Source organism: Talpa occidentalis, unplaced genomic scaffold, assembly GCF_014898055.3.
Source record: "Talpa occidentalis isolate TD23 unplaced genomic scaffold, MPIMG_talOcc4v2.1 talOcc4.2, whole genome shotgun sequence".
NCBI classification, from domain to species: Eukaryota; Metazoa; Chordata; class Mammalia; order Eulipotyphla; family Talpidae; genus Talpa; species Talpa occidentalis.
In genome coordinates, this window is record NW_023602073.1 from 28,474,477 (window position 1) to 28,502,465 (window position 27,989).

At 45.7% G+C, this 27,989-nt stretch overlaps 2 protein-coding genes across 6 annotated transcripts in view; one reads left to right on the forward strand and one right to left on the reverse strand.

The window, feature by feature from the left end:
• Positions 1-13,585: 13,585 nt before the first annotated feature.
• Positions 13,586-24,906, forward strand: MOG (myelin oligodendrocyte glycoprotein). Its single transcript, XM_037519233.2, has 6 exons — positions 13,586-13,673; positions 15,669-16,016; positions 20,858-20,971; positions 22,512-22,532; positions 22,843-22,863; positions 24,758-24,906. Exons 1-6 carry the CDS (start codon positions 13,586-13,588, stop codon positions 24,904-24,906), a joined length of 741 nt encoding a protein of 246 aa, XP_037375130.2.
• ZFP57 (ZFP57 zinc finger protein) overlaps positions 24,417-27,989 on the reverse strand; it is a 31,756-nt gene continuing 28,183 nt past the window's right edge. For all 5 annotated transcript variants that reach the window (XM_054698455.1, XM_037519230.2, XM_037519229.2 and 2 more), the window contains one exon: positions 24,417-27,667. In XM_054698455.1, the coding sequence (XP_054554430.1) occupies positions 26,415-27,667 (1,253 nt within the window). In that variant the 3' untranslated portion in view covers positions 24,417-26,414. The remainder of the gene's footprint in view (positions 27,668-27,989) is intronic.

Sequence of the window (27,989 nt, forward strand, 5' to 3'; positions counted from 1 at the left end):
TCCTCCTGTGCTCACAATTCTGCATCCTAGAACCAGGGCCCTGCTGCCGTCTCCCTCTCTCCACTGAGGCCAAGTGAAATCCCAGTGGGGGAAATAGAGATTAGCAGCGGAAATCCACCAAGCAAGTGTCCTTCAATTTTTTTAGCTTCTTAAAAAGATTTAATAAGAGGATTTGGGGGTAATATGGCTTCTGACTCTGGGAAGCTGTGATGGCAGAGCACAGGGCAGACTGGCCATGAATGTGGAGGGAAGGGAGACGTGTGACCTGGTCAGGAAGCAGAATGAAGTGGCTGGAGATGGAGGCCCAGCTGGCATGGGCTGAGCTGCCGCAGCTACTCATCTGGATTTTAACTCCGGAGTAACTTTCTCCATAGGCCCTGAGAGGTGGCAAGTCTCCAAATCTATCTTGGAGTTATTTCAACTTTAGAGAATAAAAAGTTTCAGGCTGTTGTTCAGAGGGTGGTTTGTTTTTATTTATGGAGTCAGGGTGGTGGATATATCTTTCCTTGTGAGCCCAATAAATATAAGTTAGAAAGTGAATTGCTTTATTTTAAAAGGAGTTAGAATAGAATCAATGTAGACTTCACACTTCTCTAATGAAGGGTGGGTTGTTCAATTTTAAAAACCTAGATTCCAAGGTCATTTTTATTACATTTTGTGTGGTATGCCTATAGCCTATTTTGTTTATTTATAAATTGTCTTTTTTACATTGTATTTTTGGTATAGAAGAGCAAAGAGAGAGAGAGAGAGTTAAACTCTGTGGTTTCTTACTTGGAGGGAGGAGGGAAGGGGGTTAAAAAATGACCTATAGGATGTTGTCATGTCTGCTTTTCTCAGTTATGAGACAGCTTTACAGGCAATATAATTTAGAAATTCCTTAGATGGAGGAGGCAACAAAGCAAAGGTAAAAGAGAACAGGATTTAAAGTAAAGAAAATACCCTAAAATCAAATCTGCTGCAATATCCTAATAAACAGCAGCTATTATGAGTAAGTAACTTAACTCCTCTGATCCCTGGCTTCCTTACCTATAAAATGGAGGGAAGGATCCTTCATCTGCTCTTTTGCTTCATGAAATAGTTCTGAGGCTCCAACAACATAAGTGCTTTGTAAACTTGAAACACAGACAAAATTTTATTATGGTAGAGAAGTGGATGGAAGAGAAGAGGTGATTCAGGCCCCAAAGACACAGGAAGGCCAAGAAAATAAATGTTGGTGTGTAATGTTACAAATGTAGGAGGTGCTCATTGAATTTTTGCATTGAACTTAGAAACAGAAACACAGTCTTTCAGTTTCCCAGTCCAGAACAATACTTTCTCACCGTCCTCCACCAATAACCACTCAGAAAGCTACAGGATGTCAAAACCAGCTGAGAGAAACCAGCTAAGAGAAGCAGCTCCTTTTCCCTTCACAGAGGCAGTCTGCTCTGGTTTCTGAAGTCTTTTCCATCTCTGGGTACTGCTACTGCACCCCGTCCTGGATAGATCAGGAAGCACCCCAAGAGCCATGGCACCAAGGTTTACAAAAAATTGTTTAGTCTCATTCTTAAAATGGAGATAATGATATATCTTTCCTGGAGTGGTGGTGGAGATTAAATGACATTATCATGCATGTGAAGTACCTAGCCCACAGAGATTCTCAAAAACAGCTCCCTCTGCCTCCATAAGTCCCTGCGAGCCAGGGCACAGCTCATACCCCTCGCAGTGGGCACAAAAGAGATGCCCTAGTGCAGCCTCGTGGTGGACAGGACAGCTCCTTATGTATTCTTCCAGGGATGTACTGTGTCCATTTAGACTAATGCATCTCCCCCTTATAGCACAACAGCAGTAAACTGGAATTGAGAAGATTGTTCTATAGCAATACATAAAGAATTCTCTTACTTTATTATAGAGCTAAATAATATTCCACTGGACAGCTCTCATAACTTAAGTAATCAGCTCCCTTTTGAGAGACCCTAAGATGTTCATCATCTTTTGAAATTATAAGTATTGCTGCATTAAATCACTTTGTGCATGTGACACTTCCCACATGTGAGTGTTTATCTGTAGAATCACTTCCTAGGAGTAGAATTGGGTAAATATTGTATGAATTTGTTGTTTTGCTAGATATAACCAAACTACAGGCAAAAGGAAAGTCTTGCCTAAAAATGAGAGTATCTTCAAAAGGCTTGTTCAGAAAGAGAAAAACAACTCATAATGTTTTTCCTAACTATGTATTGACACTATTGTTAAGGGCTGGTAAGAAAATCTTATTTTTTGAGTCATCTTCCATAACGATCATAAAAAATATTATAAGGTGGGAAGGAAACGTAGTTGATTGTAGGCTTTTATTTATTTAGTCAACACAAGCACAGGCATTTTGGGGGTCACACAAATGAGTGAGACAGGGCATCAACTTTAAAAGTAGAATTCAGAAAGAGAGCAAAATAAATCCATGCTAAATGTTCATAACTTAAAAAAATCAGAGCAGATACATATATTTGCTATGCATGCTAATTAATATATCAAGTTTGCTTATTCTGGGGTCATGATTAGAAAACAAGAGGACAATTTTAAATCTTCTTGCTTTTTTTAAAAAAAAGTTATTATTTATGCATATAAGAGCTGGGGTACAAGCCAGAGGTGCAGGGGGTGAGAGGACTCACCAGAGACAGAGTAGGGAACAGAACAGGCAGACTGACTGAAATACACTGCTGAGGGGAGCAGCGGGCGAGACAGGAGAGGTCTGTGCGCTATGTGGGTCACCTCCCTGGCTGCAGTAGTTGCAAATAGCTTCACAGTGCTGACACTTAACCCCTTGCACCACCAGGGAGGCCCTCTTCTTGCTTTTTTTTAACAAAGGAAGAAATTATACATAAATCAACTGTGTCACTAAATATCACCTCTTCAGGAAGAGTTTAGGTTGGGGCATATAATAAAAAGGTACAGAAGACAAAACAAAAGCTATAAAAAATGGTTTAAAAAAACTAATGAGAACTAGTCATCCATCTCAGCAAAACATCTAGATGAAAAATCTAGCCTGACAATCTCCACCTCCAACTGCAGCAGGAACACCTGGGAAGGAATGCCAGTCTTCAGGCCTCAAGTCCAGGTTCTAGGTCTTGCCCCGTCAAAGCACATCTGGCTGAAAATGGGTCCTTCACAGTCCCTCTGGCCTCAACTTTGTCACCTTCCCACTTTAATCAAATACAACTATTTGATCTACTTATCTCACATATTATGGTGACTAACAAATACAGTCATAGAAAATGTTTTGAGGATGTAAAAACTCCCCATGAACACAAATTAGTATTTCCTCCATTGACTGTTCACGATGGGTAATTTACCCACCACCAAGTCTTTAAATGTGAGAATTGATGGATTAAGATTTCAGTAAGTAAAATCACTGTGAAACATTGGCAAATGACTATGGCATGTCATTCACTAAAGTCCTCTCACCTTCTAGTTATGCCAGTTGAACCTCGCTGTTCCCTGCTCTTGCTTTGTGGTCAACATCAGAGCAATAACTTACCTTGACCACTAGATGGCACTAATTACAAGGCGCGCTTACGACCTTTCAGAAATTGAGCATTTTCCCAAAAGTTCCTTAAGCTTTTTCAGGTGTTTGTTTTGTAACTTTAGGGAAAATCATTATCACAAAGACCATATGCTCAGTGTGAAAATATATTAACCAGTATATGAAATAGTGGGGAAGTTCCCAGTTTCTATTAAGTCTCACTGCAATTGCCTAACCCTGATTTGAATACAATAGTGTGTATCCCTGATTAACTCTGTTAGGCAAGAAAGCTGTGCTGCGAAGCTGAAATCACTATAAGGTTTCAAGGCTACCCCAGAAGAAGTATGACCATAACCAATACAAAACCACTGTTCCACATCCATGCCACCTCAACCGGAGGTCACACATTTCCACATTCAACCCCACTCTTGCCAATTTTAGTACCCCTGCCCTTTATAGGTTACTAATTCCTTACAAACTCCTCATCCTTCTCTGAGGGAACAGCATTAACAGACTGAGTTGGTGTAGGGTAAGGAAAAATGTCAGGCTTTTCTGCCCTCCCGCCATCAGGATAGACGATGGATCCTTGTGGTCCTGAATGCATGCCTGATGGCGGGCACCTGGAGTAGGGTGTGGGCCTATGTAGATGAGATTCACCTGGGCTGAGACTGGGCTTTTATTAAGGGCAGCGTCACAGGGACTCCAGCAGAAGAAGCCGAAAGAGAAGCAAGAGCAGCAGAAGCCAAGAGAGAAGCAGAGTCACAGGAACAGCAGAGAGAATGTGAGAGAAGGTCGGAGAGCCCAGAGTGAAGACTTGCTGGCAGGCCTGGCAGGCCTCCCAGCCCCCGCCCCCAGCGCCCCTGCCTGCCGTGTACCTGGTAAATCTAAATAAAAAACTTGCAAAAGCCACTGAGGACTCTGACTTCTCCTTTACCTGGTCTGCTGGATCAGAAAACCTGCACTGTGTCCAGTCCTGCCTCTACAGTTGGTTAGTAAGTTAGTAACTGAACCAACACTTTCACAAGCATATTAAAAAATCTTATAGTCAAATATATTGAAATACAGTCAAATATATTAAATAACAGCTTTTCCCCTCACCACACTTTTTTTTTCTAGGATAAAATTATAACAAATATGCCCCCTTGAGCCTCCCTGGTGGCACAAGGGGTTAAGCACAGCACTGCGAAGCTATCCACAGCCTCTGCAGCACCAGTTCGAACCCCACCAGCCAAGGAGCTACCCACATGGCGCAGCAGACCTCTCCTGGCTTGCCTGGCACCCCCCTCAGCAGTGCATTTCAGTCAGTCTGCCTGTTCTGCTCCTTACTCTGTCTCTGGTGAATCCTCTCACCCCCAGCACCTCTGGCCTGTACCCCAACTCTTGTATGCAAAAATAAACAAATCTTAAAAATACATATATGCCGCCTTATCTAGTGAGTTAGCAACACCACCTGTTTAGAATGATGATGGTATCTGGGAACCAATTTGCTCCAGTTAGTCATCAAAATCTGGTCAACAAGAAAGACTACTCGATTCAACTTGATTGGCTCTAAAAAATAATAATAATAATTAAAAATAATCTGGACCTCAGTTTCCTCTTCTGGCACCCAAAGGGGCACATAAGCAGCCCCTGGGCTGGTTGCTGTAGGTCAGGAGCAACAACGTTCCCTGACATGTACACAAAGCCCCATGACCAACAGTAAGAAACACTAATGTGCGCTCTTCCTGGAATGGGAGGGAAGACAACAGAGAGGACTTGCGGCTTGCTCTATCAAGGGGAAAGAGGAGACTGGCTCCATAGCCCACCTTTGCACCTGGCCCCTGAGAAACAACTAAAGCCATTTTATCATGAGTCATCCCTGCCTCTCAAAGTAGTGTGGTCAAGGAAAGTGTCTACATTGACCAAAAGGAGTTAGAAGGAGAGAAGGTACTTGGGGGGTTTGGGAGGAGGTATCCACTGAGTGAAAGGGAAGAAGAGAATACAAAGACTGGAAACTAAACCTGGAATCTAAACCTGGGAATCTAAACCTGGCATCACTGGAAACTAAACCTGGGAGTTCCACTTTGTTATTCATTCTTTCAGCAATGTAGTTCTCATTCTCCATGCCTGGGAGGACGCAGAGAAAGCAGTATAAAGTCCTGCCCTCTGACTTAACTGCCTCTGCACAGGCTCTGCAAGGAGGCGAGATGATTACTAAGACTAGACACAGAACTAAGCATTTTATGTACCGTGTCTCGTGTGATCCTCACCCGGACCCCACAAATTGGGTGGCATAATTCTTATTTTATAGTTAAAGAAGCAGAAGCTGCTTTAAGCTATCTATCCAAGGTTATAGTCTTTCTACAGGGCAGCAAGTTTGAATAGAACCTGTTTAGCAATCAGCAATTTAATGTGAGCATCCTAAATTTCCATATATCATGTTACATGTGAAGATACAGGGTCTTCCATATTCTGGAGCCAGAATATTACGAGTCCTGGAATGCCTCTTAATTATCCCTCCAGATAGTTTTCTAGGAAATAAAAAAAAAAAAATCTTAATTGCCAGGCTTGAGATGATAAGCAGTGACAGCAGCTGTTCCAAGATGGCTACCACTGCCATTTCTGCGGTCGGAGCAATTTTGCAGGGCGGGTGCGCTGAGGAACTGCACCAGGTGACGGAATGGCCACCTGGATCTCCCCGCTCCTGAACTATTGGCCAAGCAGCAATATAGGCCGCCTTAATCCAGGCTGGACTAGAGCAGAGAACCGGGGCGGAGGGGGCGGGGGGGCAGCGGAGCAAAGCAGGTAACCAAGGACACTGACTCTGGGCAACAAGACAATAAAGGAACTGGACGTCTCTGCGCCGCTCGCATGAGCCTCGCTTGAACCTGTTTGTAATCCCCGCATTATTCTCCGCCTCAAGGCTCCTAGCAGCCAATTGTCAGTGGGGAAGCCGTCACGTCACTGTTGCCGGGCAGACTGGGAGCTCCTCCGGGTCCTGCACCCGCAAGGTCCTGCGGGCATTTTGGCGAAAGTGAAGGTGCCAGAGAAATGGAAAGTAAGCGGGGAGAGGTTGGGGGAGGGGGAAGTGACACTTGATACTCTTGTAGGATCCTGCGGCATGGAAAAAGCCGTAGGATTACCTCGCCTGACCTCTCATTCAGCGTTGTCTTGAACGTCCTAGAATGGGAAGCTCGCTCCCACAGCCCATCCCCGCGCTGGTTGGACAGTTCTGATGAGAGAAGATTCTTCTTTGTATTGAACTGCAATCTGCTTTTGAGAATTTGCACCTAACTCTTGTACCCCCACGAGGAGCTGCCGAATAGCTTAATGCCTCTTCCACAGAACAACCCAGAACATTTTGATCAAAATCAGCACAAATTCATTGCCATTTCTGGAGAAAAAGAAAGCAAGCTTAAGTGCCTGGTTTGCAACAAGCAGAATCCTTTTTTATTTTTTTAATGTTTTAATGAAAGGTGAAAATAATGGTGAGTGACTTACAGAATAGTAACAAGGAGCCACAATGGGGGGAGGAGTGGGGAAGATGCTAACAGATATAGTTTAAACCTTTAACAGAACAGCTCTGGTTTTATGTTCTCTATATTTTTCTGGTCTGCCTGTGTGTGTGTAACTATATAAAGATATCAGTATAAAAGCCCCTGGCTTGGCCTCCCTGGTAGCACAGGGGTTAAAGCCTCAGTGCTATCAAGCTATCGCCAGCCACTGCTACATGAGTTCAATCCCTGGCCAGAATGCTAACCCACATATGGTGCAGCAGACCTCTCCGGACTCCCCTGCTGCTCCCCTCAGCAGTGTATTTCAATAGATGCACCTGTTCTGCTCCCCCACTCTATGTCTGGTGAATCCTCTCACCCCACCCCACCTCTGGCCTACACCCCAGTTCTTGTATGCATGAATAAATAAAAATAAATCTTAAAAAATAAATCAATAAAAGCTCCTGGCTTCACTGTGTGTACAATCCTCAGTGTTACCTGCATCAGATTGATTCAGGTCCATGTTCTCATTTCTCCAGGGCGCCTATGAAACCTCTGACCAAGGGAATATAAATTAGTCTATCAGACATTGAGTCTCTAAGACATTGAGTCTCCATGGACTATCAATTTAAATACACAAATACTATAATATAAAAACAGGGCTGCAAAAGTGGAAATGTCAAATTCCTCTTGAAAGTTATGCCACTAGGGCCTCCCTGGTGACACAAGGGGTTAAGATGCAACTTATGAAGCTATCCGCAGCCACTGCAGCACAAGTTCGATCCCTCGCCAGGGAGCAACCTACATGGTGCAGCAGACCTCTCCTGCCTCACTCACTGCTCTCCTCAGCAGTGTATTTCAGTAGATCTGCCTGTTCTGTTCCCCGCTTTGTCTCTGGTGAATCCTCTCACCCCCCACACCTCTGGCCTGTACCCCAGTTCTTGTATGCATAAATAAATAAATCTTCAAAAAAAAAAAAAGAAATTTATGCTGCTAAAGGATGTTCCAGAGGAAAACAGAAAGCCATGCCTGGGGGGTGGATGACAGTACTGGCTGAGTGTCCCTGACTACCATCCACCCTTCACGGGGACTCATTCATATAATTCTATCATAACCCTAATGAGGTACAAGTTATCATCCCCTCCCTATACAGAAGAGAAAGGTTTAGTAAAGTGCATACACTTGTACAAAATATACAACTTTGTCAGGTTAATTTATCAACATTTATTAAAATTACAAATACATGGATTCCACCTGTGTGCAGAGTGAACTTCATGGGCCTGAGACCAGGGAGTCACTCAGGTCTCTTGCTTCGAAGGTGACACTGTGGGTTTTAATGCTCTGTGTCTTCAAATTCTTGATGATTTTATTTTTCAATTTGTGTTTTGTCTTAAGATTTTATTTTTATTTATTTATGCGTACAAGAACTAAGGTATAGGCCAGAGGTGTGGGGTGCAAGAGGATTCATTAGAGACAGAGTGGAGAGCAGAACAGGTGGATTTACTGAAACACACTGCTGAGGGGAGCAGTGGGTGAGTCAGGAGAGGTCTGCTGCACTATATGTGGGTTAACTCCCTGGTAGGGGATCCGACTCAGGTGGCAGTAGTGACAGCGCTGAGACTTAACCCGTAGGCCACCAGGGAGGCCCCTTGCTGGAACATTTATAACCAAGACTTACCAAAAAACTTGATACATTGAATTTGCTGTTAAATATTTATTAATTTAAATTGGTTGAATACATTTTTATTTCAACCTAGTAAAGTAGATACTTCAAAAATTGAAGCAACCTAAGGTTCCTAGGAGACTCATTAAATAAGCATAACATGTTCATGCAATAAAATATTGTATATCTGTATAAAATAACAAAAATGTTCTTGAGGCACTAATATAGAAAGATCTCCAAGATAGATTGCTGTCATTTGTTTTTTTAAGGGTGCTAGAAAGTGCTATCTTTAGTCTTCATTTGCAGTGACTCTCTCCAAGCTCCCTCTAGTGTTGTATGTGTGTATTTGGAAGGAGTCAGGAAAAACACAGGTTGATTCTGGATGACTTTCAACCTATTTTATTTCATGCCTTTGAGATTTTAAAACAGAAGTGAATGAACAAGCAAATAAATAATAATTGTTTTTTAAAGTTCCAGAGAGCTCTATTATGTATTCATGTGGAACTATGCATTAAATAAATAACCCCAGCAGCAGAACAGCTTCTATTATTCTATTATTACTTCTGTAAAATACATATTTTACGCATTATGTCAAAAAGCCTCAGCAGTACTGTTATTGAGCAACTACCTAAGTAGGCTGCCATTTACCGTGTGCTTACTGTTTCCCATATGCACAGCATGTTCATTAACATAAACACTTACTGTATTAGTGTCACTTTGCATACATTACCATGTTCAGGGCTCATTATCAGACAAGATCAGTGGAAATTACCATGGTAAGCAAAACACAAGAAGCAACGAGAATCCTAACAAAATCACACATCCTATACTACGCAAAGTCAGTTACATTTTAGTACTGAAGGAAATGACCAGCCCTGGCTGACAGGGCAGCTTCACCTCTCAGGCACAGTTACCCCATACTCCTGCCCAGCAAAACCTGATACTCCTGCAACCAGATTTCTGTAAATGGCAACACCACTGGCTTCATTTTTTTTTAAGATTTATTTTTAATTTACTTATGCATACAGGAACTGGGGGGATAGGCCGGAGGTTTCGGGGTGAGAGGTTTCACCAGAGGCAGAGTCGGGAGCAGAACAGGTGAATCTACTGAAATACACTGCTGAGGAGAGCAGTGGGTGAAACAGGAGAGGTCTGCTGCACCATGCGAGTTGGCTCCCTGGCTGGGGTCGAACTCCCTTGCCACGGTCGAACTCCCTTGCCGCAGTGGCTGGCAATAGCTTAATAGCCCTGAAACTGTAACCCTGCACCACCTGGGAGGCCCACCACTGGCTTCATTTTTGCTGGTGGCCCCTCTGATTTACATCACTTTTGCCTCAAGGCCCTGTCACCCAAGGGGCTGCTCACCCCAGATCCAGAAATCATCCCCTTTCCAGAGGTTAAGGCAGCTGAGGGCATGGAGGTGAGGAGCTGAGCTCTTCAGAGGTGAGCAGAATGGTCATTATATGTGCCACCCTGGGGCGAGAGTAGGGAGGGGCAAAGAGGAAATTTCCCCCATCCCTTTGGGTTCTTCTTGGACTGGTCAGGCAATGAAATTAATATCAGACGGATGAGTAGGAGAAAAGAACAAATGCAATTACATACATATGGAGACTCCACGTGGGTGTTGATTCTAAAGCCAGTGGGACAAAGTGAGAAACCTCTATAGCCTCAGCTAAGGAATAGGGGGAGTCCTGAGATTCAAAGAGGTAATGCGGAGGGAGTGACTCATAAGATGAGTAATTTTGCCTGCGAGATAGATAGATAGATAGATAGATAGATAGATAGATAGATAGATAGCATTTTAGGATAGAAAGGTTATTTTTTTAAAGATTTATTTTTGCATACAAGAACTGGGGAACAGGCCAGAGGTGTGGGGGGTGAGAGGATTCACCAGAGACAGAATAGGGAACAGAACAGGCAGACTGACTGAAACATACCACTGAGGGGAGCAGTGTGTGAGTCGGGAGAGGTCTGCTGCACCATGTGGGTCACCTCCCTGACTGGGGATGATGCAGTGGCTGCAGATAGCTTCATAGTGCTGTTTCTTAACCCCTTGCACCACCAGGGAGGCCCAGAAAGGTTATTTCTGACATAAATCCTAATTTGGGGCAATATCTCCAATTAACATTTTCCTAGACAGTTATGGAAGAGATAGAAGTTTCTCACGAGCCTGCAGAGCCTTAATTGGCCTCAGCTGAAAATAATCCATAGGCCAGAGTGATATGTCTTGGGCAAGTCTGGACATCACTAGAAAACCTGACTTTAATCCCAGCTCTGCAACTCTCTACTGTTGTGCCCTTGAACAAGTGCCTTGACTTCTTTCCTGCCTCAGTGTCTCCTCTGTAAAAAAAACAAACGGGGCCTCCCCTGGTGGCGCAGCTGTTGAGCGCTGAGCTGCAAAGCTGCCCACAGCCTCTGAGGTGCCAGTGCAATTCCCGGCTGCCAGCAAGGGTCCCACGTGGCGAGACAGACCTCTCCTGTCGCGCCCACTGCTCCCCTCAGCAGTGTATTTCGTCAGTCTGTCTGTTCTGCTCCCCACTCTGGCTCTGGTGAATTCTCTTACCCTCCGGCGCTTCTGACTGTACCGAGTGCTTGTATAAATAAATAAATAAATCTTTTTAAAAAATGATGCTTTAATGCTTGTGCTATTGTTGTGTTGATTAAGTGATGTAAAACACATAATCCACTTAGAAATGCCACATGGAAGCAGTCAGTAAGGTGTTGAGTTTTTTTCCCCCAGTGATGCTGTGATTGCTCCAAAGTGGCTTTGATTGTCCAGCTCCTGACCCTCTCTGCTTCCCCCACCCTCCACTCCACCTGATTTCCTATTCAGCTTTTGGAGACACAGGTAGTAGACAATTTCAAGTATCCTATGGCCCCCCAAACCTGCTCAAGAAAGCACCCTGGGTATATATCTCCTATCTGAAATTTCACTATGGAGGAAAAGTCTCCCAGGATATATTAGGTTCTGGAAGAAAGAGTCCCCACTTGAGTCAGATATGCACAGAAGTTTTTCTTTCACCTGATTGACCCTGACTTTCACCCTCCTGACCTTGACTTTCATGCTCAGAGCTTCAAAACAGTCAACCCATTGTGTCTGCACTCCAGCTGCCTTCCAGGGAGAAAGAATAAGCAACTTCCAGACTCAGCTGATCAGTCTGTCCTTCTACCTCCGTAAGCTCACATAAACAAAAGCAGCAAATGTATATCCCAGGCATTTTCCCAGCTCTTGAATGGTGCTGCCCAATGTAATTTTTTGTTTTGATGGAAATGGCTCCATCCACTGAGGGAACCACTAGCCTGCTAGTCATGTGTTACTGAGCATTTAAAATATGCCTAGTGCAATCAAGGAACTGAATGCTTAATTTCATTTAAATGACCATTTATGGGGTCTCCCTGGTGGTGCAGGGGTTAAAGTCTTAGTGCTATCGAGCTAGCTCCAGCCACTGCAGCATGAGTTCGATCCCTGGCCAGGGAGATAACCCACATGGCACAGCAGACCTCACCTGTCTCATCCACTGCTCCCCTCAACAGTGTATTTCAGTAGGTTCGCCTGTTCTGCTCCCCACTCTGTCTCTGGTGAAACTTCTCACCTGCTGTACCTCTGGCCTATACCCCAGTTCTTGCATGCATGCATAAATAAATAAATAAATAAATAAATAAATAAATCTTTAAAAATAAAGGACCACTTACGATTACTGCTGTATTGGACAGCGTGATTGAAATTTTCTCACCGATTTTGTTTAATTGATAAGGCATCCTGGCTATAAGATTGGAAAATGCATTTTTCAAATATGGTGCTACTACTGGCCTCACCCTTCGGTGATCAGCTGAGCCCAAAGGTCATTTTGATCATACTTCCATTCCAGGTCACTTTCCTCTGTGATGGCTCAGCTGGGGGACATGATTGGGTACTGGCTCTGTCCTCCATGCCTGAGCTAACTGACAGTCACTGCCTTTGCTGTTCTTCCTTCTCCAAGCCCGCCTCTTGAAGATCTGGTTGCATCAACTAATAATGTTCAACTCATGCCCTTCATAAATGTGTGCTTTGAGAATTAGACGCTTACAAGTCCCAGCAATCCATCATACATCTGAACAGGAAGAAGGGAGTTTGGGCTTGTAGCAGGAGAAAGGCAGGTTAAACGTCAAGAAAAATGGCCCAGCAATGACAGTTGTGAGGCATGAGAAATAAGGAGCTGAGTTTAAATAAACTTTCTTTTTAAAAAGTCAATGATATGGCCTCCCTGGTAGTGCAAGAGGTTAAGACGCAACCTATGAAGCTATCTGCAGCCACTGCAGCACAAGTTCGATCCCCAGCCAGGGAGTGACCCACACGGCACAGCAGACCTCTCCTGCCTCGCCCGCTCCTCCCCTCAGCAGTGCATTTCAGTCAATCTGCCTGTTCTATTCTCCACTCTGTCTCCAGTGAATCCTCTCACCCCCACACCTCTGGCCTGTACCCCAGTTCTTGTATGCTAAATAAATCTTAAAAAAAAAAAAAAAGTCAAAGATAACCCTCTTCCTTGACTAATCCCAAAAGGAGAGGGGTTGAAAGAACCTCATAGATCACATGAACAAGCCCCTTTGGGAGGTCCAATGAGCGAGTGCTCCAACTGGTCAGATCCTAGAAGTCCCCTCTAGGTTGGGTGGCCAGGAAGGAGGGGGGAGGGAGGCCCAGTACCAGGCAGCCTCTGCTCCATAGCTCTGAGCGGGTGGGGAAGGCAGACTCTGGTCATGCCCATCGGTCTGTAGCCCTTTTGTGTAAGTGCCTGGCAAGGATGACGTGGGGCTGTACCTCCGAGCACAGCTGCAACACAACCAAGGAGGCGGGCCCTAGCAGCCCTGCCCTCCCAGATCCTCCCCTCAGGCTTTTTCAGCAGTTGGGGACATGCATCCCAGGGCCTCTGTGTGGCCTGACCCTGATGCAGGGGCTCTCTGTCCCCAGTGACAGTGGAGATGGCACCTTTAGTGAGCTCCTCTCTACTCAGCTGCCTCCCCTCCCTCCTGCCCTTCCTCCTCCTCCAGCTGTCCTCCAGCAATGCCGGTAAGATTTCTCTTTTATTCCTGCCCTGGGAGACCCTGAGAACAGCAAAAGTCTACTCTCCCTAGACCCATGTCCTTCATTCATCCTCAAGTTCTAGGCAAGAGAACTTTCTGAAACATGGATGTGCTGACAAGTTTAGTCCTCTCCTCAGAAACTTCCAGAGCCTCTACAGCCTCCAGAATAGAACCCAAACTCAATAGTGTGACCTGACCTCAAGCTTCACCTTGAGCTACTTACTTCTCATCTATCTTTCTGGCTTTTATTGCCCAAGTGGAGCAATAATAATAACAGCCTTTGGCATTGCTGTCAGGTTAAGTGCTTAGTGGTGCCTATCCCATAGCAAACCTTGGTAAATATGGCTTGAATTGCAGTATCTGGTCATGTCTGGGAGCTCTGCTCTGCACGAAAAGTTTTTACAGAGGAGCCCTGCTCTCATGTGCTGGGAGAAATGAAAGGAACAGGTTCCAACCTCAGAGCCACTTGATTGACAGAGGCCCAGCCCAGGCCCTCCTTTGGGAATCTAAGCTCTCAGCCTGACGAGGAGACTCAGGACAAAGACTGGGAGCAGCAGGGCTAGGGCTGAGGGCTATAGTGAGGCCTGACAGCACAGAGGAAAAGAAGGAGCAAACAGAGTCACTTCCAGGGTGGAAGGGCTTAGAGGGGAGGAATTTTTTTTTTTAAGATATATATATTTTTTTAATATTTTTTTTTTTTTTTTTAAGATTTATTTTTTTTTTATTTATTTATTTATACAAGCACTGGGTACAGTCAGAGCGAGGGAGGGTGAGAGAATTCACCAGAGCCAGAGCGGGGAGCAGAGCAGGCAGAAGGACCGAAGTACACTGCTGAGGGGAGCAGCGGGCGGCAGGAGAGGTCTGCGCGCCATGTGGGACCCTCCTCCGGTGGCCGGGGAGCAGCCGGGGATCGAAATGGCGCTGCAGAGGCTGCGGGCAGCTTCGCAACCCAGCGCTCAACCGCTGCGCCACCGGGGAGGCCCTATATATATTTTTTTAATATTTTTTTTTTATTTTTTTTTAAGATTTATTTTTATTTATTTATTTATTTGTTTATACAAGCACTGGGTACAGTCAGAAGCACAGGAGGGTGAGAGAATTCACCAGAGCCAGAGCGGGGAGCAGAGCAGGTAGAAGGACCGAAGTACACTGCTGAGGGGAGCAGCGGGCGGCAGGAGAGGTCTGCGTGCCATGTGGGACCCTCCTCCGGGGGTCGGGGAGCAGCCGGGGATCGAACCGGTGCTGCAGAGGCTGCAGGCAACTTCGCAACCCAATGCTCAACCGCTACGCCACCGGGGAGGCCCTTAATATTTATTTATCTTGTAGAAGAACTGGGGTGTAGAGCAGAGGTGTCGGGGTGGGGGTAAGAGGATTCACCAGACACAGAGTGGGGAACAAAACAGGCAGATTGACTGAAATACACTGCTGGGGGGAGCAGCAGGCAAGTCAGGAGAGATCTGCTGCACTATATGTGGGTCAGCTTCCTGGTTGGGGATCAGACTCAAGTGGTAGTAGCGATAGGGCTAAGACTTAACCTCTAGGCCACCAGGGAGGCCCTGGAGGACAGGAATTTTGGAATACGGTGTGAATGAGGACAGAGGATTAGAGGTGGTAGAGGAGTAAGAAAAAGCAAAACCTAATGGGAGGGAAGGGATCAATTCGGCCAGTTGTGAACACGGAATGCCTGGTACAAGGAGACTTCAAGCTGTGCCCTGGAGGCTGGGTTGCAGGGTCAGAGGTGGATGCAGCTGGCTGAGAGGTGAGCAGCAACTGTCAAGACGACCACATGCTAGAACAGTCTGTCTAGGGAGCTCAGTAACCACATATATGAGTGTGCACATTCACACACGTACATGTCATGTAAAACATTTACTCTAAACTCCATTTAAGAATCGAGTGATCTTTTCCTTCCCCGTTTTGATGACATGCTTGTCCAGCTTCCCTCTCAGACTTAATCTCTGGTTTTTGGTGTCTTGGACAGGACAGTTCAGAGTGACAGGACCAAGGCACCCCATCCGGGCTCTTGTGGGAGATGAAGCAGAATTGCCATGCCGCATAACCCCTGGCAAGAACGCCACAGGCATGGAGGTGGGGTGGTACCGACCCCCCTTCTCTAGGGTGGTCCATCTCTACCGAAATGGCAAAGACCAAGATGGAGAGCAGGCACCTGAATACCGGGGCCGGACAGAGCTGCTGAAAGAGCACATTGGTGAGGGAAAGGTCACGCTCAAGATCCGGAATGTAAGGTTCTCAGACGAAGGAGGTTACACCTGCTTCTTCCGAGATCATTCTTACCAAGAGGAGGCAGCAATGGAACTGAAAGTGGAAGGTGAGTAGGGTGATGGGATAGTAAGCACTACCTGTTGGTTAACCAAGACCTCACTTCAAGACCAATCCTTCTCTCAATCGAGATGAGATCCTTCGACCCAAACATCTCACTCCCGGGAACTGATTCCATAGAAAGAAGCACATCCATACATGGAATTTACATGCTCACGGATGTCCATTACAAAAGCAGAAAATGCTTTAAGAAAAAATGAAGTGAAACAGGAAAATCCAAAATAATCCATTCCTGATTATAAACAATCAATTTCTGATTATTTTGTGCTACTAGAGGGGGGAGGGGTGTGAATAACCTGAAAGTTAAAGTGTCCAACTGGACCTTGGATACTTTTTTTTTTAATTTATTTTTACAGAGAAGGCCAGAGGTAAGTGGAGATGGGGGGTGGTGAGGGGATTCACCAGAGACAGAGTGGGGAGCAGAACAGGCGGACCTACTGAAATACACTGCTGAGGGGAGCTGCAGGTGAGACAGGAGAGGTCTGCTGCGCCATGTGTGTAGCGCCCTGGCTAGGGATTGAACTCAGGCCTTTAGTGGTGATAATGCTGAGACTAGACTTAACCTCTAGAACAGCAGGGAAGCCCAACCTTGGATATTTTGTTTTGCTCTGGAATGTCTTTTGTTTGTCATAACCAAGAGCATGGTTATTTTTTTTTTTTTTTAAAGATTTGTTTATTTATGCATACAAGAACTGGGGTACAGGACTGGGTGCAGGGGGTGAGAGGATTCACCAGCGACAGAGTGGGGAGCAAAACAGGCAGATCTACTGAAATACACTGGTGAGGGGAGCAGCAGGTGAGACAGGAGAGGTCTGCTGCACCATGTGAGTCACATTCCTGGCCAGGGAATGAACTCTGTGCTGCAGTAGCTGCAGATAGCTTCATAGTGCTGTGTCTTAACCCCTTGCACCACCAGGGAGGTCCCAGGAGCATGGTTCTTAACAAGTCAGATTAATCAATTATTACAATGAATTTCTCAATTGATATGTTTATGGAGTTTCATTAGAGAAGGAACATTATTGAAATATACATTTCAATAATGTAGTCCAAGTGAATAAACAAATATCTGCATATAATTATAAAAAAGAAAGAGATGCCACCTTTAAAATTTATCTCCATTGATGTTTTCATTATAATCTTGGATTTTTTAATTTTCTGTTATCCTAGGATAGTTGAGATAAAGACAAGTAGACAAACTTTAAAGTTAATGGCTATTTAATTGAAGAACAAAAGTGTTTTGAGGGGTCCCTTTGCTTTCTGTCCTTCCCACCTGCAGCACAAACATCCAATCAATCACTTTTGTGTCTCCAGGGCAACTGCTGCAGTTCTGCCAGCAGAAGAGGCATTGTGCCCGGGGTAACAAAGCACTATTTCTAGAGACCAGTGCAGGGATATGAAAACAGCTTTGTGTGTCACAGCGTGTTCCTCAGACAACTGTTTTTATTGGGGGAATTTTTTTACCTGCAAGGAAGTCTGATAGCCTTGAGGAAAAAAGTTCCCCTTTGGGTTAGTTTCCATGTCCCAAACCCCTTCCATCCTCCCCATACTCTTCATACTCAAAAACAAAAAGCAAAATAAACAAACAAATAAATAAATAAGTAAAATTTTAAAAAGGAAGAAAGAAAAGGAAAAAGGTGAGACTATTTTACAAATGAAAGGAATTGTCCCTTCTGGCCTAGAGACCCTGGAACTGAGACAAAACTAAAGTGAAACGCAGCACAGGTTTCCACTAGCCTCCGCCACCCCACCCAAAAGTAGAAACAACCAACTCGGAAGGTTATTTGGGGTGGGGGCTGGCAAGGGCAGCTGTTACTGCTACTGAAGTTTCACCTGTTACCCGCCTCCCCTCTTTCTCTAAAGAGTTTCTGATCTTTCTACCTGACTTTATTTTCCCTTGTCCTTTTTTTTTAAAAGATTTATTTTTTATTTTTATGCATACAAGAGCCGGGGCACAGGACAGATGTGCGGGGGTGAGAGGATTCACCAGAGAGAGTGGGGAGCAGAACAGGCAGACTGACTGAAATACACTGCTGAGGGGAGCAGCGGGCAAGACAGGAGAGGTCTGCTGCCCCATGTGAGTCACCTACCTGGCCAGCTGGGGATCAAACTCGTGCTGCAGAGGCTGCAGATTGCTCATAGTGCTGTGCTCAACCCCTTGTGCCACCAGGAAGGCCTTCCCTTGTCATTTTTGGGATTTCATACTAGCTATTGCTCATCTCCAAACCCTCCATTATGAGACTTTAAAGCACAGGCAGAAGTAGAATCTATACCGAGCCTCCAAGTAGCCATCATCTCCAGCAATAGTTCAGGAATCGCCCACTCAGGCCTGTTTCGCTTGACACCTCCCCAGTGCAGTGACTCTGACAAATCCTAGACAGAATTATCTCATTGCTAAATCCTCAAGAATGTAGTACTCAAATATAATAACTATGTTTAGAAACCATAACAATAGTACTATTGTCACATCTTTGAAAATTAAACTCTTAATATACAGTTTGTGTTCAAATTTTCCTTTGTTTCATAATTATACTTTTGCAATTGGGTTGTTTGCATTGGATCCAAACAGGAGCCACACAGTGGTGTTTGCTCTGTAGAGCTCCCTGTGTTCTAGATTTTGCTAATTTCTCTTCCAATCTGCTGTTTAAATGTGGCCCATGCCCTGTATTCCCTGTAAACTCATACAGATCCATGATTAGATTCAGGTTTGATTTACTTTGTCAAGCATACTTCATAGATCCTATTGTATACTTCTTACTGCTTTACAGCAGAAGACTCCTAATATCCCCTTTTCTCTGTGATATTCTAATCCTTTGTGGAAATAAAAAAGATGTACATAAAAAAAAGACCTAAGGTATGCACTTGCTAACCTACATTGCTACAGGTCACTTTCAATAAGAACTTTGAAAGCAGAGTTTATTGTGTTTTCTTCTGGAGAACTAAATAACAGACTGGAGCTTTAATCTGCAATTTGAAGGATTGTTTTTATACCTAGAAATCCTGGGCCAATTTAATGTCGCTTGCTGTGACTCAATCCCTATGCCTGAAAGCACTGTCTTTATCTAGCCTCCTAAAGCAGAGAACAAGATGAAAGGGCTTGACCCACAGCAAGTTGCATTGAGCCTAGACAGGTGGAGCTCTTGGGCACTGAGCAGCAACCTGGAATTAGAAATAGGTGGGAGCTGGACAACTGAGGGGTCATGCCTTCCCTCATTACCTGTCCCATACCACATCCTCTCAGGTACAAAATCCTGTGTTCTACCTATCTCAAAATCTCCAGATTTGATCTTTTTGTGTGTTATGTGCCCCTTTGCCAGACTGGTGAAGTTGGTAGGCCCCATCTCAAAAGGATTTTTTTTTTTGAAGGGGGGCATGGGGTGTGGATCTTAAAAATGCTTTTCTTTTTTTTTTCTTTTTCTGATTTTTTTAAAATTTTTTACATCATTGTTCATTTTTAAAGAATATTTGCTTCCCCCCACCCCCTCAGGTATAGTCCCCATAGAGTTTCCTTCCCCAGTTCACCCATGCATCCTCACCTCAGTCCCCTGTGCTCCTCCCTCACTCCCTCCCTCTGATCCCTCTCCTTTCTCCTCCCCTGCAGGATGTCTCTGGTTTATAATTGTCTGGTTTTGCTTTGTTGTGTTTTGTACTGTTATTATTTTTTTCCACTAATGTCTTATTTGGTTCCCCTATATTCCTGCTATAAGTGAAACCATCTGATATTTTTCTTCTCCTTCTGGCTTATTTCACTGAGCATACTGAGCATAATCCCTTCTAGCTCCATCCACATTGCTGCGAATGGCATGAGTTTATCTTTTTTGATTGCTGAATAATATTCCATTGTGTATATATGCCACATCTTCTTGATCCAGTCATCTATTTTTGGGTATTTGGGTTGTTTCCAGGTTTTACCTATTGTAAATAGTGCTGCAATAAACATAGGGATACAGGTGTTCTTTTGAATCAATATTTTTGTGTCCTTTGGGTAGATCCCTAGTAGTGGAATTGCCAGGTCATGTGGTAGCTCCATTTTTAATAGACTGAGGAAGCTCCAGACAGCTTTCCATAGTGGTTGGACCAGTTTGCACTCCTACCAGCAGTGTAGGAGAGTTCCTCAGAAGCATATTTTAAATGCATAAAAAAAAATTTTGTACTGAAAAATAGTTATCAAAGTATTGAAATAATAAGATATGGGGGGCCTCCCTGGTGGTGCAAGAGGTTAAGCACAGCACTGTGAAGCAATCCACAGCCTCTGCAGCACGAGTTCAATCCCTGGCCAGCCAGGGAGGTACCACATGGCACGGCAGGCCTTTCCTGTCTTGCCCACTGCTCCCCCAACATTGTATTTCAGTAGATCTGCCTCCTCTGCACCCACTCTGTCTCTGGTGAATCCTCTCACCCCCCTGCCTCCCCCAACCTCTGGCCTCTACCCCAGTTCTTGAGTGCATAAACAAATAAATCCTTTAAAAAAAAAAAAAAAAAAAGACCTGATCCTCAAGCACATAGAGGTACACAAGGATCCCAAGCTGAGGCTGTGGGACAGCTTACAGTGCTGTGCTTAACCCCTTGTGCCACCAGGGAGGCCCAAGAATCAGGTCTTAATCCCTTAGGTAGTTCTCAAAACTCTCCATGACTGGCCCAAAATATAACCTCGCCTCCCATCATTATAAACCACTAGCCCTTCCAAGACCCACATTTCCCTCAAGGCTGAGTTCAGGGGTCAATTCTGTATCATCTTCTTTGAATCTTGGTGATATTTGTGCCTTTATCCAACTGGGTCCTGGAGCCCCTGGGACTGCTGGTTTGAGGATGTGGTTTGGTTCTGCCTTTCAGATCCCTTCTATTGGATCAACCCTTGGGTGCTGGTTCTCCTGGCAGTGCTGCCTGTGCTCCTCCTGCAGATCACCGTGGGCCTTGTCTTCCTCTGCCTGCAGCACAGACTCAGAGGTATAGACTAGAGGGTGGGGGCCTGGGATCCATCCTTGAAATGAGATAGTGCCTTAGAACTTGGTCAACTAACATTTATTTTCAAGTGATGTCTGGATTCATAATTCCACAATGAAGTTTACCAAATGCTTTCATACAAATTGTAAGACTTGCATTTCCCTAAGCGGTAGGGCTGGCATATAGAAGCCCATTCTACAGAGGAGGCAACTGAGGCTGGAGAGGTTCAGTGATTTACTCAAGCAAACACAGCCTGTAAGTGGCATAGCTCAGGCCTAAGCCTCCCTCCTCCAGCCCCACACCATACCCATCAGCTTCATATAATGAGGAAAGTGTGAGCTTCAGAGTCAGACAGCTCTAGACTTAGGAAGGTGAGGCATTCTGTAAAAATAAAAGCCCTCCCCACCTAATAGATGCTCAGATTTTGTTTTCATATTTGTTTCCATTAATTCAATTTCAGCTCCAATGTAGGGCCTTCCATTCTGAGGTTTTGTGTTTTTTTTTAAGATTTATTTATTTATGCATACAAGAGCTGGGGCACAGGCCAGCTGGGGGCTGAGAGGATCCACCAGAGACAGAGTGGGGAACAGAACAGGTAGATTGACTGAAGTACACTGCTGAGGGGAGCAGCGGGCGAGTCAGAAGAGGTCTGCTGTGCCATGTGGGTAGCTCCCTGGCCGGCCGGGATCCAACTTGTGCTGCAGAGGCTGTGGATAGCTTCATAGGTTGTGTTTTAACCCCTTGCGGCACCAGGGAGGCCCCATTCTGAGCCTTCTTACCCCACCGAGTACTCGCCTAGGTGCCAACCGTGCAGCACCTTCAACTCTTTCCCCTCTGCCATTACTAGGAAGATAAAGCAACAAGGAGGGCTAGGGTATGTGAGGGAGGACACTGGTGGAATCACCAATGGGGTTTGTTCACTCCCTTTGAATTCTTCCCAACGCTCACTTCTCCCACGTGAAAATGACCTCCAGTCCACATGGCTGAGCACAAAGAACATGATGGGCAGAGCTAGGCAGCTTAGGTTTGACTCCAGCTCAGGCATGGGTTGAACCCTCCAAGCTTCAGTTTCCAGGTCAGTCAAGTAGAGACCCTCCCTCCTGCAGGGGTAATGTCACCCAAAGCTCCCAGCACATAACCTGTCACAGAGTGTCTGCCCAGCATTTGGTTAGTTGCTCCCTTCCTCATTCCGTTGGAAAGTGGCTTTAGATTTACAAAGTGACAACACAGCAGGTGGTGTAACACTGGGAACCGAAAATCACACACACACACACACACACACACACACACACACACACACACACACACACACACAAAAGCAAAGAGTAGTTTCTGAGTTCTCTGTATTCCTTAACCCAACATTTAATCCAGACAACGGCCAGGGAGAGCGTAACTCTAGACTGCAAATCCAGAGTTCTTCCTGCCCTCCCCAGGATGACCCTGGGGTACAAGAAGTGGCCTGCACTAAGGCCCGGTGCTTGGTGTGGCAGGGCCCCACCTACTGCCAGTGCAGGAACTAAAAATTTGCCTTTTTCTATTTCAGGGAAACTTCGAGCAGAGATTGGTGAGTTCCAGTCACCCTCCCTCCCCGAGGTCTCCTTCCTGGTCTTTTGGCATAACTGAAATGGTCATTTCCTCAGGCCACCTCTGCAGTCCCAACACCTTTTGCTCCCTTTATTATTCAAAACCTCCCTATGAGCAACCAAGACTTGTCCAAAATCTCATTCCCCTTCCCTGCCTTCAGCCAGGGTAGAAGTAAAATCCTATAGCTTTCCTTCCTTTCCCAGGGCACTCATGACTAGAAACTATTTTAAGTGGCTTAAGAGTGCCTTTGAACGCCCTATTAAGTCCCTTTCCATTTCTTTCTCTTTTAGAGAATCTCCACCGGACTTTTGGTAAGTGCTGGGCGGCCTGAACCTCGCAGGTCAGCTAGGTGTTACACTAGTTCCCCAACATCTGGGGAAACAAGGACTTCTGGTCCCAAGTTGCAGACTTTCTCTTTCCCTCCTTCCTCTCTTTTTTTTTCTTTGATTAGTCATCATCTGCTTGGGGGATTGGTAAGATTATAGCAAGTACTTACAGTACACTTTTCTGAGCCAGGCATTCACTACATAAACAGCATTTTTTTTTAAGATTTATTTATTTATGCATACAAGAACTGGGGTACAGGCCAGAGGTGTGGGGGGTGAGAGGATTCACCAGAGACAGAGTGGGGAGCAGAACAGACAGACTGACTGAAATACACTGCTGAGGGGAGCAGCGGGCAAGGCAGGAGAGGTCTGCTGTGTCATGTGGATTGCTCCCTGGCTGGGGATGGAACTCGTGCTGCAGTGGCTGCGGCTAGCTTAATAGGTTGCATCTTAATCCCTTGCGCCTCCAGGGAGGCCCCTGAACAGCTTTTGATGCTTACTCATTTGGAAGGGATTAGAAGCACGTTGTGCATGTCATTTCTCCTTTCACGAATTACAAAGGAGAGGTAAACATATCTTTTGCACATAAACTTGATGTCTAGTTGGGGAGGTAGTGTATAAACTAACTGGAGAACAAAATTATATATATGTCATAGACTGAACTCAACACAGTAGAATGAATTTTCATGTGTGCAGGACAAGTAACAATACATGAGTAACCAGGGAAGGCTTCTTGGAGAAAGAATAAAGATACCAAGCCACACTAAAATATTGAAACCTCAATGACTCAATTCTTTTTTGTTTGTTCCTTTTTGTTCACTGCAGATTGCTATGTCTCAGGTCAATGCCTAATGCCTACTATAGAAAGGCACTCAAATATTTGTTGAGTGGATTTTCTAGAAATTATGTCCTAAATCAGGCCAGAGATGAACCTTGCTTTGAGCAGCCTTCCTGAACAGCCTCAGCAGCCTTTCTTCTAGGGCCACTGGCATCTCTGGCACCTAGTGAGCTAGTATCAGTGTATACAACCGCCCCCCCAACATACACAGGGTTTTTGCACATCTGAAGGGAAGAAAAAAGATCTTTGTTATAATACTCAAATAGCAAAGATCTTCACTTTTTTTTTGTACCAAGAATATCTTTGCCAGAATGGTGGATTCTAATGGATCCCTTTCCAGAATATTTAAATGTACACATGAAACAAAATACATAGAAAGATAGAGTACAAAGAAAATCACTATATTGTTCTATCATTATTAAAATAGAAACATATTTGTGATATAGTAATGGCTTTTATTTCATTTTAAAGATTTATTTATTTATTTATTTATACAAGCACTGGGTACAGTCAGAAGCACGGGAGGGTGAGAGAATTCACCAGAGCCAGAGTGGGGAACAGAACAGGCAGACCGACGAAATACACTGCTGAGGGGAGCAGCGGGCACAGCAGGAGAGGTCTGTCATGCCATGTGGGACCCTCACCTGTGGCCCATATAGTAATGATTTTTAAATAAAATACATTAAATAACAATGTGGCAGATCTGATAGCTTGTCATTTCAAAATATAAACCTACACAATATTTTGAAATTTCTGCAACTTTAATTGGAATGAAATGAGAGTATCTGTGGTTTCCATTAGTGAGGTCACAGGTTTGTTGATTACACTTTTATGGAAGAAAATGCTAAATTCAATCAAGGTTTGTGGAAACAAAGACATAGTGCCTTTTCCACCTAATTTCATGGACTTATTCCCTAGATCCCAGGAACTCCTTCAGTGTTCATGGACCCCAGGTTGAGAAACCCCAATATAAAATGGAGAGGACAAGATGGGCATCTGGAAAACACATTAATCCTGTTTGTTCTGTGGTCAACAATCCAGATCCCCACTTCCTGAGGGTGCCCTGCTGGAAGATAACCCTGTTTGTAATAGTGCCGGTGCTCGGACCCCTGGTCGCCTTGATCATCTGCTACAACTGGTTGCATCGGAGACTAGCAGGTGCAGTGCCCGGGCAGCAAACGCACCCCTGAGCCCAGGGTTTCCTTCCTGCTGCCCCCTGGACTGCCTAGGCTTCTCAGAGGACTACTGAGATGTCTGGGGTCCCTTTGTGGAAGGGAAGGGTGGGTCACTATGAACCTCGCCAGGGAAGATGCAGGGAGGAGCGAGTCATCTTCTACCAGCCACCAACTGGTTTTTCTTTGTTTGCAGGGCAATTTCTTGAAGAGCTAAGTAAGTTCTCTTCTTCTTATAAGTTGGGGTGTGGGGTCAGGGCAGCACAAGAGAAGGGGTGCACGGTTAAGGGATAAAGATCCCAGAGGAAAGGGGGGGCTGCAGAGCAGAGGTGGAGGAAGGCTCCTGTGAGGTGGAATCAGAGGCAGCCAGCTGTTAGTGACAAGTTTTACAGGTGGCAGGAAGGACACTGGGGCGCTCGGCTGCTGCCTGACTTGCTCCACTGCCGCATCCCTCGGGCCCGCCTCCACGCCAATGCCCTTCCCTACAGCAGCCTCAGGGGCCTTTTCCCTGCCTAGTTTAATGGTTTCATGATGGAAGCTACTGATAGATTTTTCAAGTTTTTTTTTCCTCCTCCTCCTTCTAGGAAACCCCTTCTGAGTGATGTTGCATCTGGCAGGGGTGAAGGCGAGCCCAGTATGTCCAAGGAGTGGTCCTTGGGGAAGTCGCCTCATCAAGTGGAATACTCACTGGTCTCCTCACCACAGGGACATTCCCACCTCCACTTCCAGGAATGCTCTGACTTCCAAACAGGACTGCTTTCTCTTCTGTCATCTACCTGTTCTCATCCGTTCCCCGGGCTCCTTTCTTTGCCCCTTTCTGCTCTCCTAACCTTCCCACTCCTCTCTCTGGTCCTCCGCCTGAAGCCCTCTGGCCGTGGCCAGGCCGGTGCTCTTCTCTCTCCCAGAGTTCCCCTTGCTGAAGAGTGCCCTGACGGGAGGGTCTCTGTGCTGAAAATCATGCAGACCAGGAACCTCGTTCTAGCAAATGACAGTGCGCCAATGTTATTGTGTTTCTTCCATGACCTCAGCCCTCATGGGCAGTGCTTGGAGATGTAGAGGGTAGAGGGGAAAGAACAGGAAGAGTCCAAACTCTCAAAGAGAGAGCGAAGAGAGCTGCAGGGTCAGGATATGAGCTCTCTACCCAACACTGGAGTTGGGGAGACCCATAGTATCCATCTCGTCCCAGCAGCCAAGGGATGAGAACTGGCAGTGCCCCTGCTTTAGCCAGCTCACCGCCACCTCCTGTACTGACGGGCCCTCAGGGTCCTCCCTCCTCTCTCCTTTTGCTCCCATCTTCATACCTGTCAGCGCATGCACTGTTTTACTCAACAATTACTACTCGATGATCTATCGGACACAAAGAAACAAGCTGGGTGCTAATTAATGATGAGTTTCTGTGTGCCACCTCATGCCCCTTTCCTTCCTTTCTGCACTTCATTATCTTCTCTCTACTGCATCCTTCTTGCCCTGGAGGTCCGTCCTCAGGAAAACCAAACACAAAGAAAGACCTCAGTCAGAAAGGCCATTTATTTATGTTTCACGACCCTCACTGCCTCATCTGCTTTCTCCCCTCCACCTGCCTTCTCCCTGACCTCTCCCCTTCCCCCTTGGGGTATGGATCCTGGAAGAGTCTTTTCCTCCCCTGCCATGGGGAAGCCAAGCCTCTGCCCCAGGATCACCCAGCACTTATTGGGACGGACCCAGTGACCCACCAGGCCCTCCTTCTCCCCAAAGCAGACATCACACACAGGGCAGCAGTAGGTTTTCTGCTTCCAGTGGGTCTGCTGGTGCCTGGCCAGCCCAGAGAATGAGCCAAAGGACTCGCCACAGTGGAAGCAGCAGTGGGGCTGCTCTGGGAGGTGGGCCTTCTGGTGGTTGAAGAGATAAGTTTTCTTGCTAAAAGTCAAGGGACAGTGAGGGCAAGAAAAAACCTTGCGTTTTGAAAGCTTTTCTGAGTGAGAGTTGGAGCTGGTATCCAGGCAGGAAGTTCTGGTGTCGGGCGCCTGGCTCTTGGTGGCAGACCCTAAAGTTGTATGAACTGGAGCTTGAGTTCGTACAATGACCACCTGGTTCTTGGCTAGAGGTGCCTGGCTCCTGTCTGTCCATGGCTGGAGCTGAGCCACAGGACCCTTGGTTCTAAATTTGGGCTCCTGGGTCCTGGCCACTAGTGTGTGGTTTCCGGTGGTAAGTCCCTGTGCGGACATTTGGCTCCTGAAAATATGTTTCTGGAATCCAACTTTGGTGCCTGGAATCCTCACAATATGCTTCTGGTTTCTAGCCACTGGCTCCTGGTTTTGGTGCTTCTTCTGGTGGCGTTTGAGCTCAGACTGGTCCCGGAAGCACTTCGAACAGAAGGGGCATGAATGGGGCCGGTAACCCAGATGGACACGGCGGTGACGACTCAGTCCAGAAGCATCGCAGTAGGTTTTGTCACAGATTGAGCAATGGAAGGGCTTCTTCCCAAGATGCATGAGTCTGTGGTAGCTGAGGGCCTTGGGGTTCCGAAATGACCTCCCACACTGGTTGCAGTTGTTAGTCCTCTTGGGATTGTGAACAAACTGGTGGCTGTGGAGGTTGGAGAGCTTGCTGAAACACCTGCCACAGGTGGGGCAGGAGAAGGGTGGCCCAGTCCCGGATGCTGGGAGCTCTGGTGTCCCATCCACAGACCCAGCTGGAGCAGAGGATGGGCCTACCCCTTTGCAAACAAAGTCCTTGTCATCGCTGGTCCCCTCACCTCTCGGACTCAGACTCTGTTCCTTCATTTCCTCCTTTTTGACTTCTGTAGTGAAAGTGGAAGAATAACACACGATTCCCCATGAGAACCACAACACAAGCTCTCCCTTCAGCCCCAGATATTTCTCCCCTCCCTGCCCCACTCTCCCACCCAACATATTCATTCTTGGACCTCACAGACTAGAGAAGAATAAACCTTAGGGGTTTCAAATTAAAAGCAAATAAAAATTTAATATCAGAGATAAAATATTTACCCTTTAGCCACATTTCTTAAAAATCTATTTCCTCTCGTATGCAGTATTGCTCACATACATGAAGACACCCACAAGTGACTCATAATTTATCATATAAATTGGGATGCCCAAGTG

Excerpts from the sequence above, each read along its gene's own strand:
- MOG (XM_037519233.2), top strand. The coding sequence starts at position 13,586 with ATGGCACCTTTAGTGAGCTCCTCTCTACTCAGCTGCCTCCCCTCCCTC. Across the intron at positions 20,972-22,511 it reads CCTGCAGCACAGACTCAGAG|GGAAACTTCGAGCAGAGATT; the intron begins GTATAGACTAGA and ends TTTCTATTTCAG. Across the intron at positions 22,864-24,757 it reads GAATCTCCACCGGACTTTTG|ATCCCCACTTCCTGAGGGTG; the intron begins GTAAGTGCTGGG and ends TCAACAATCCAG.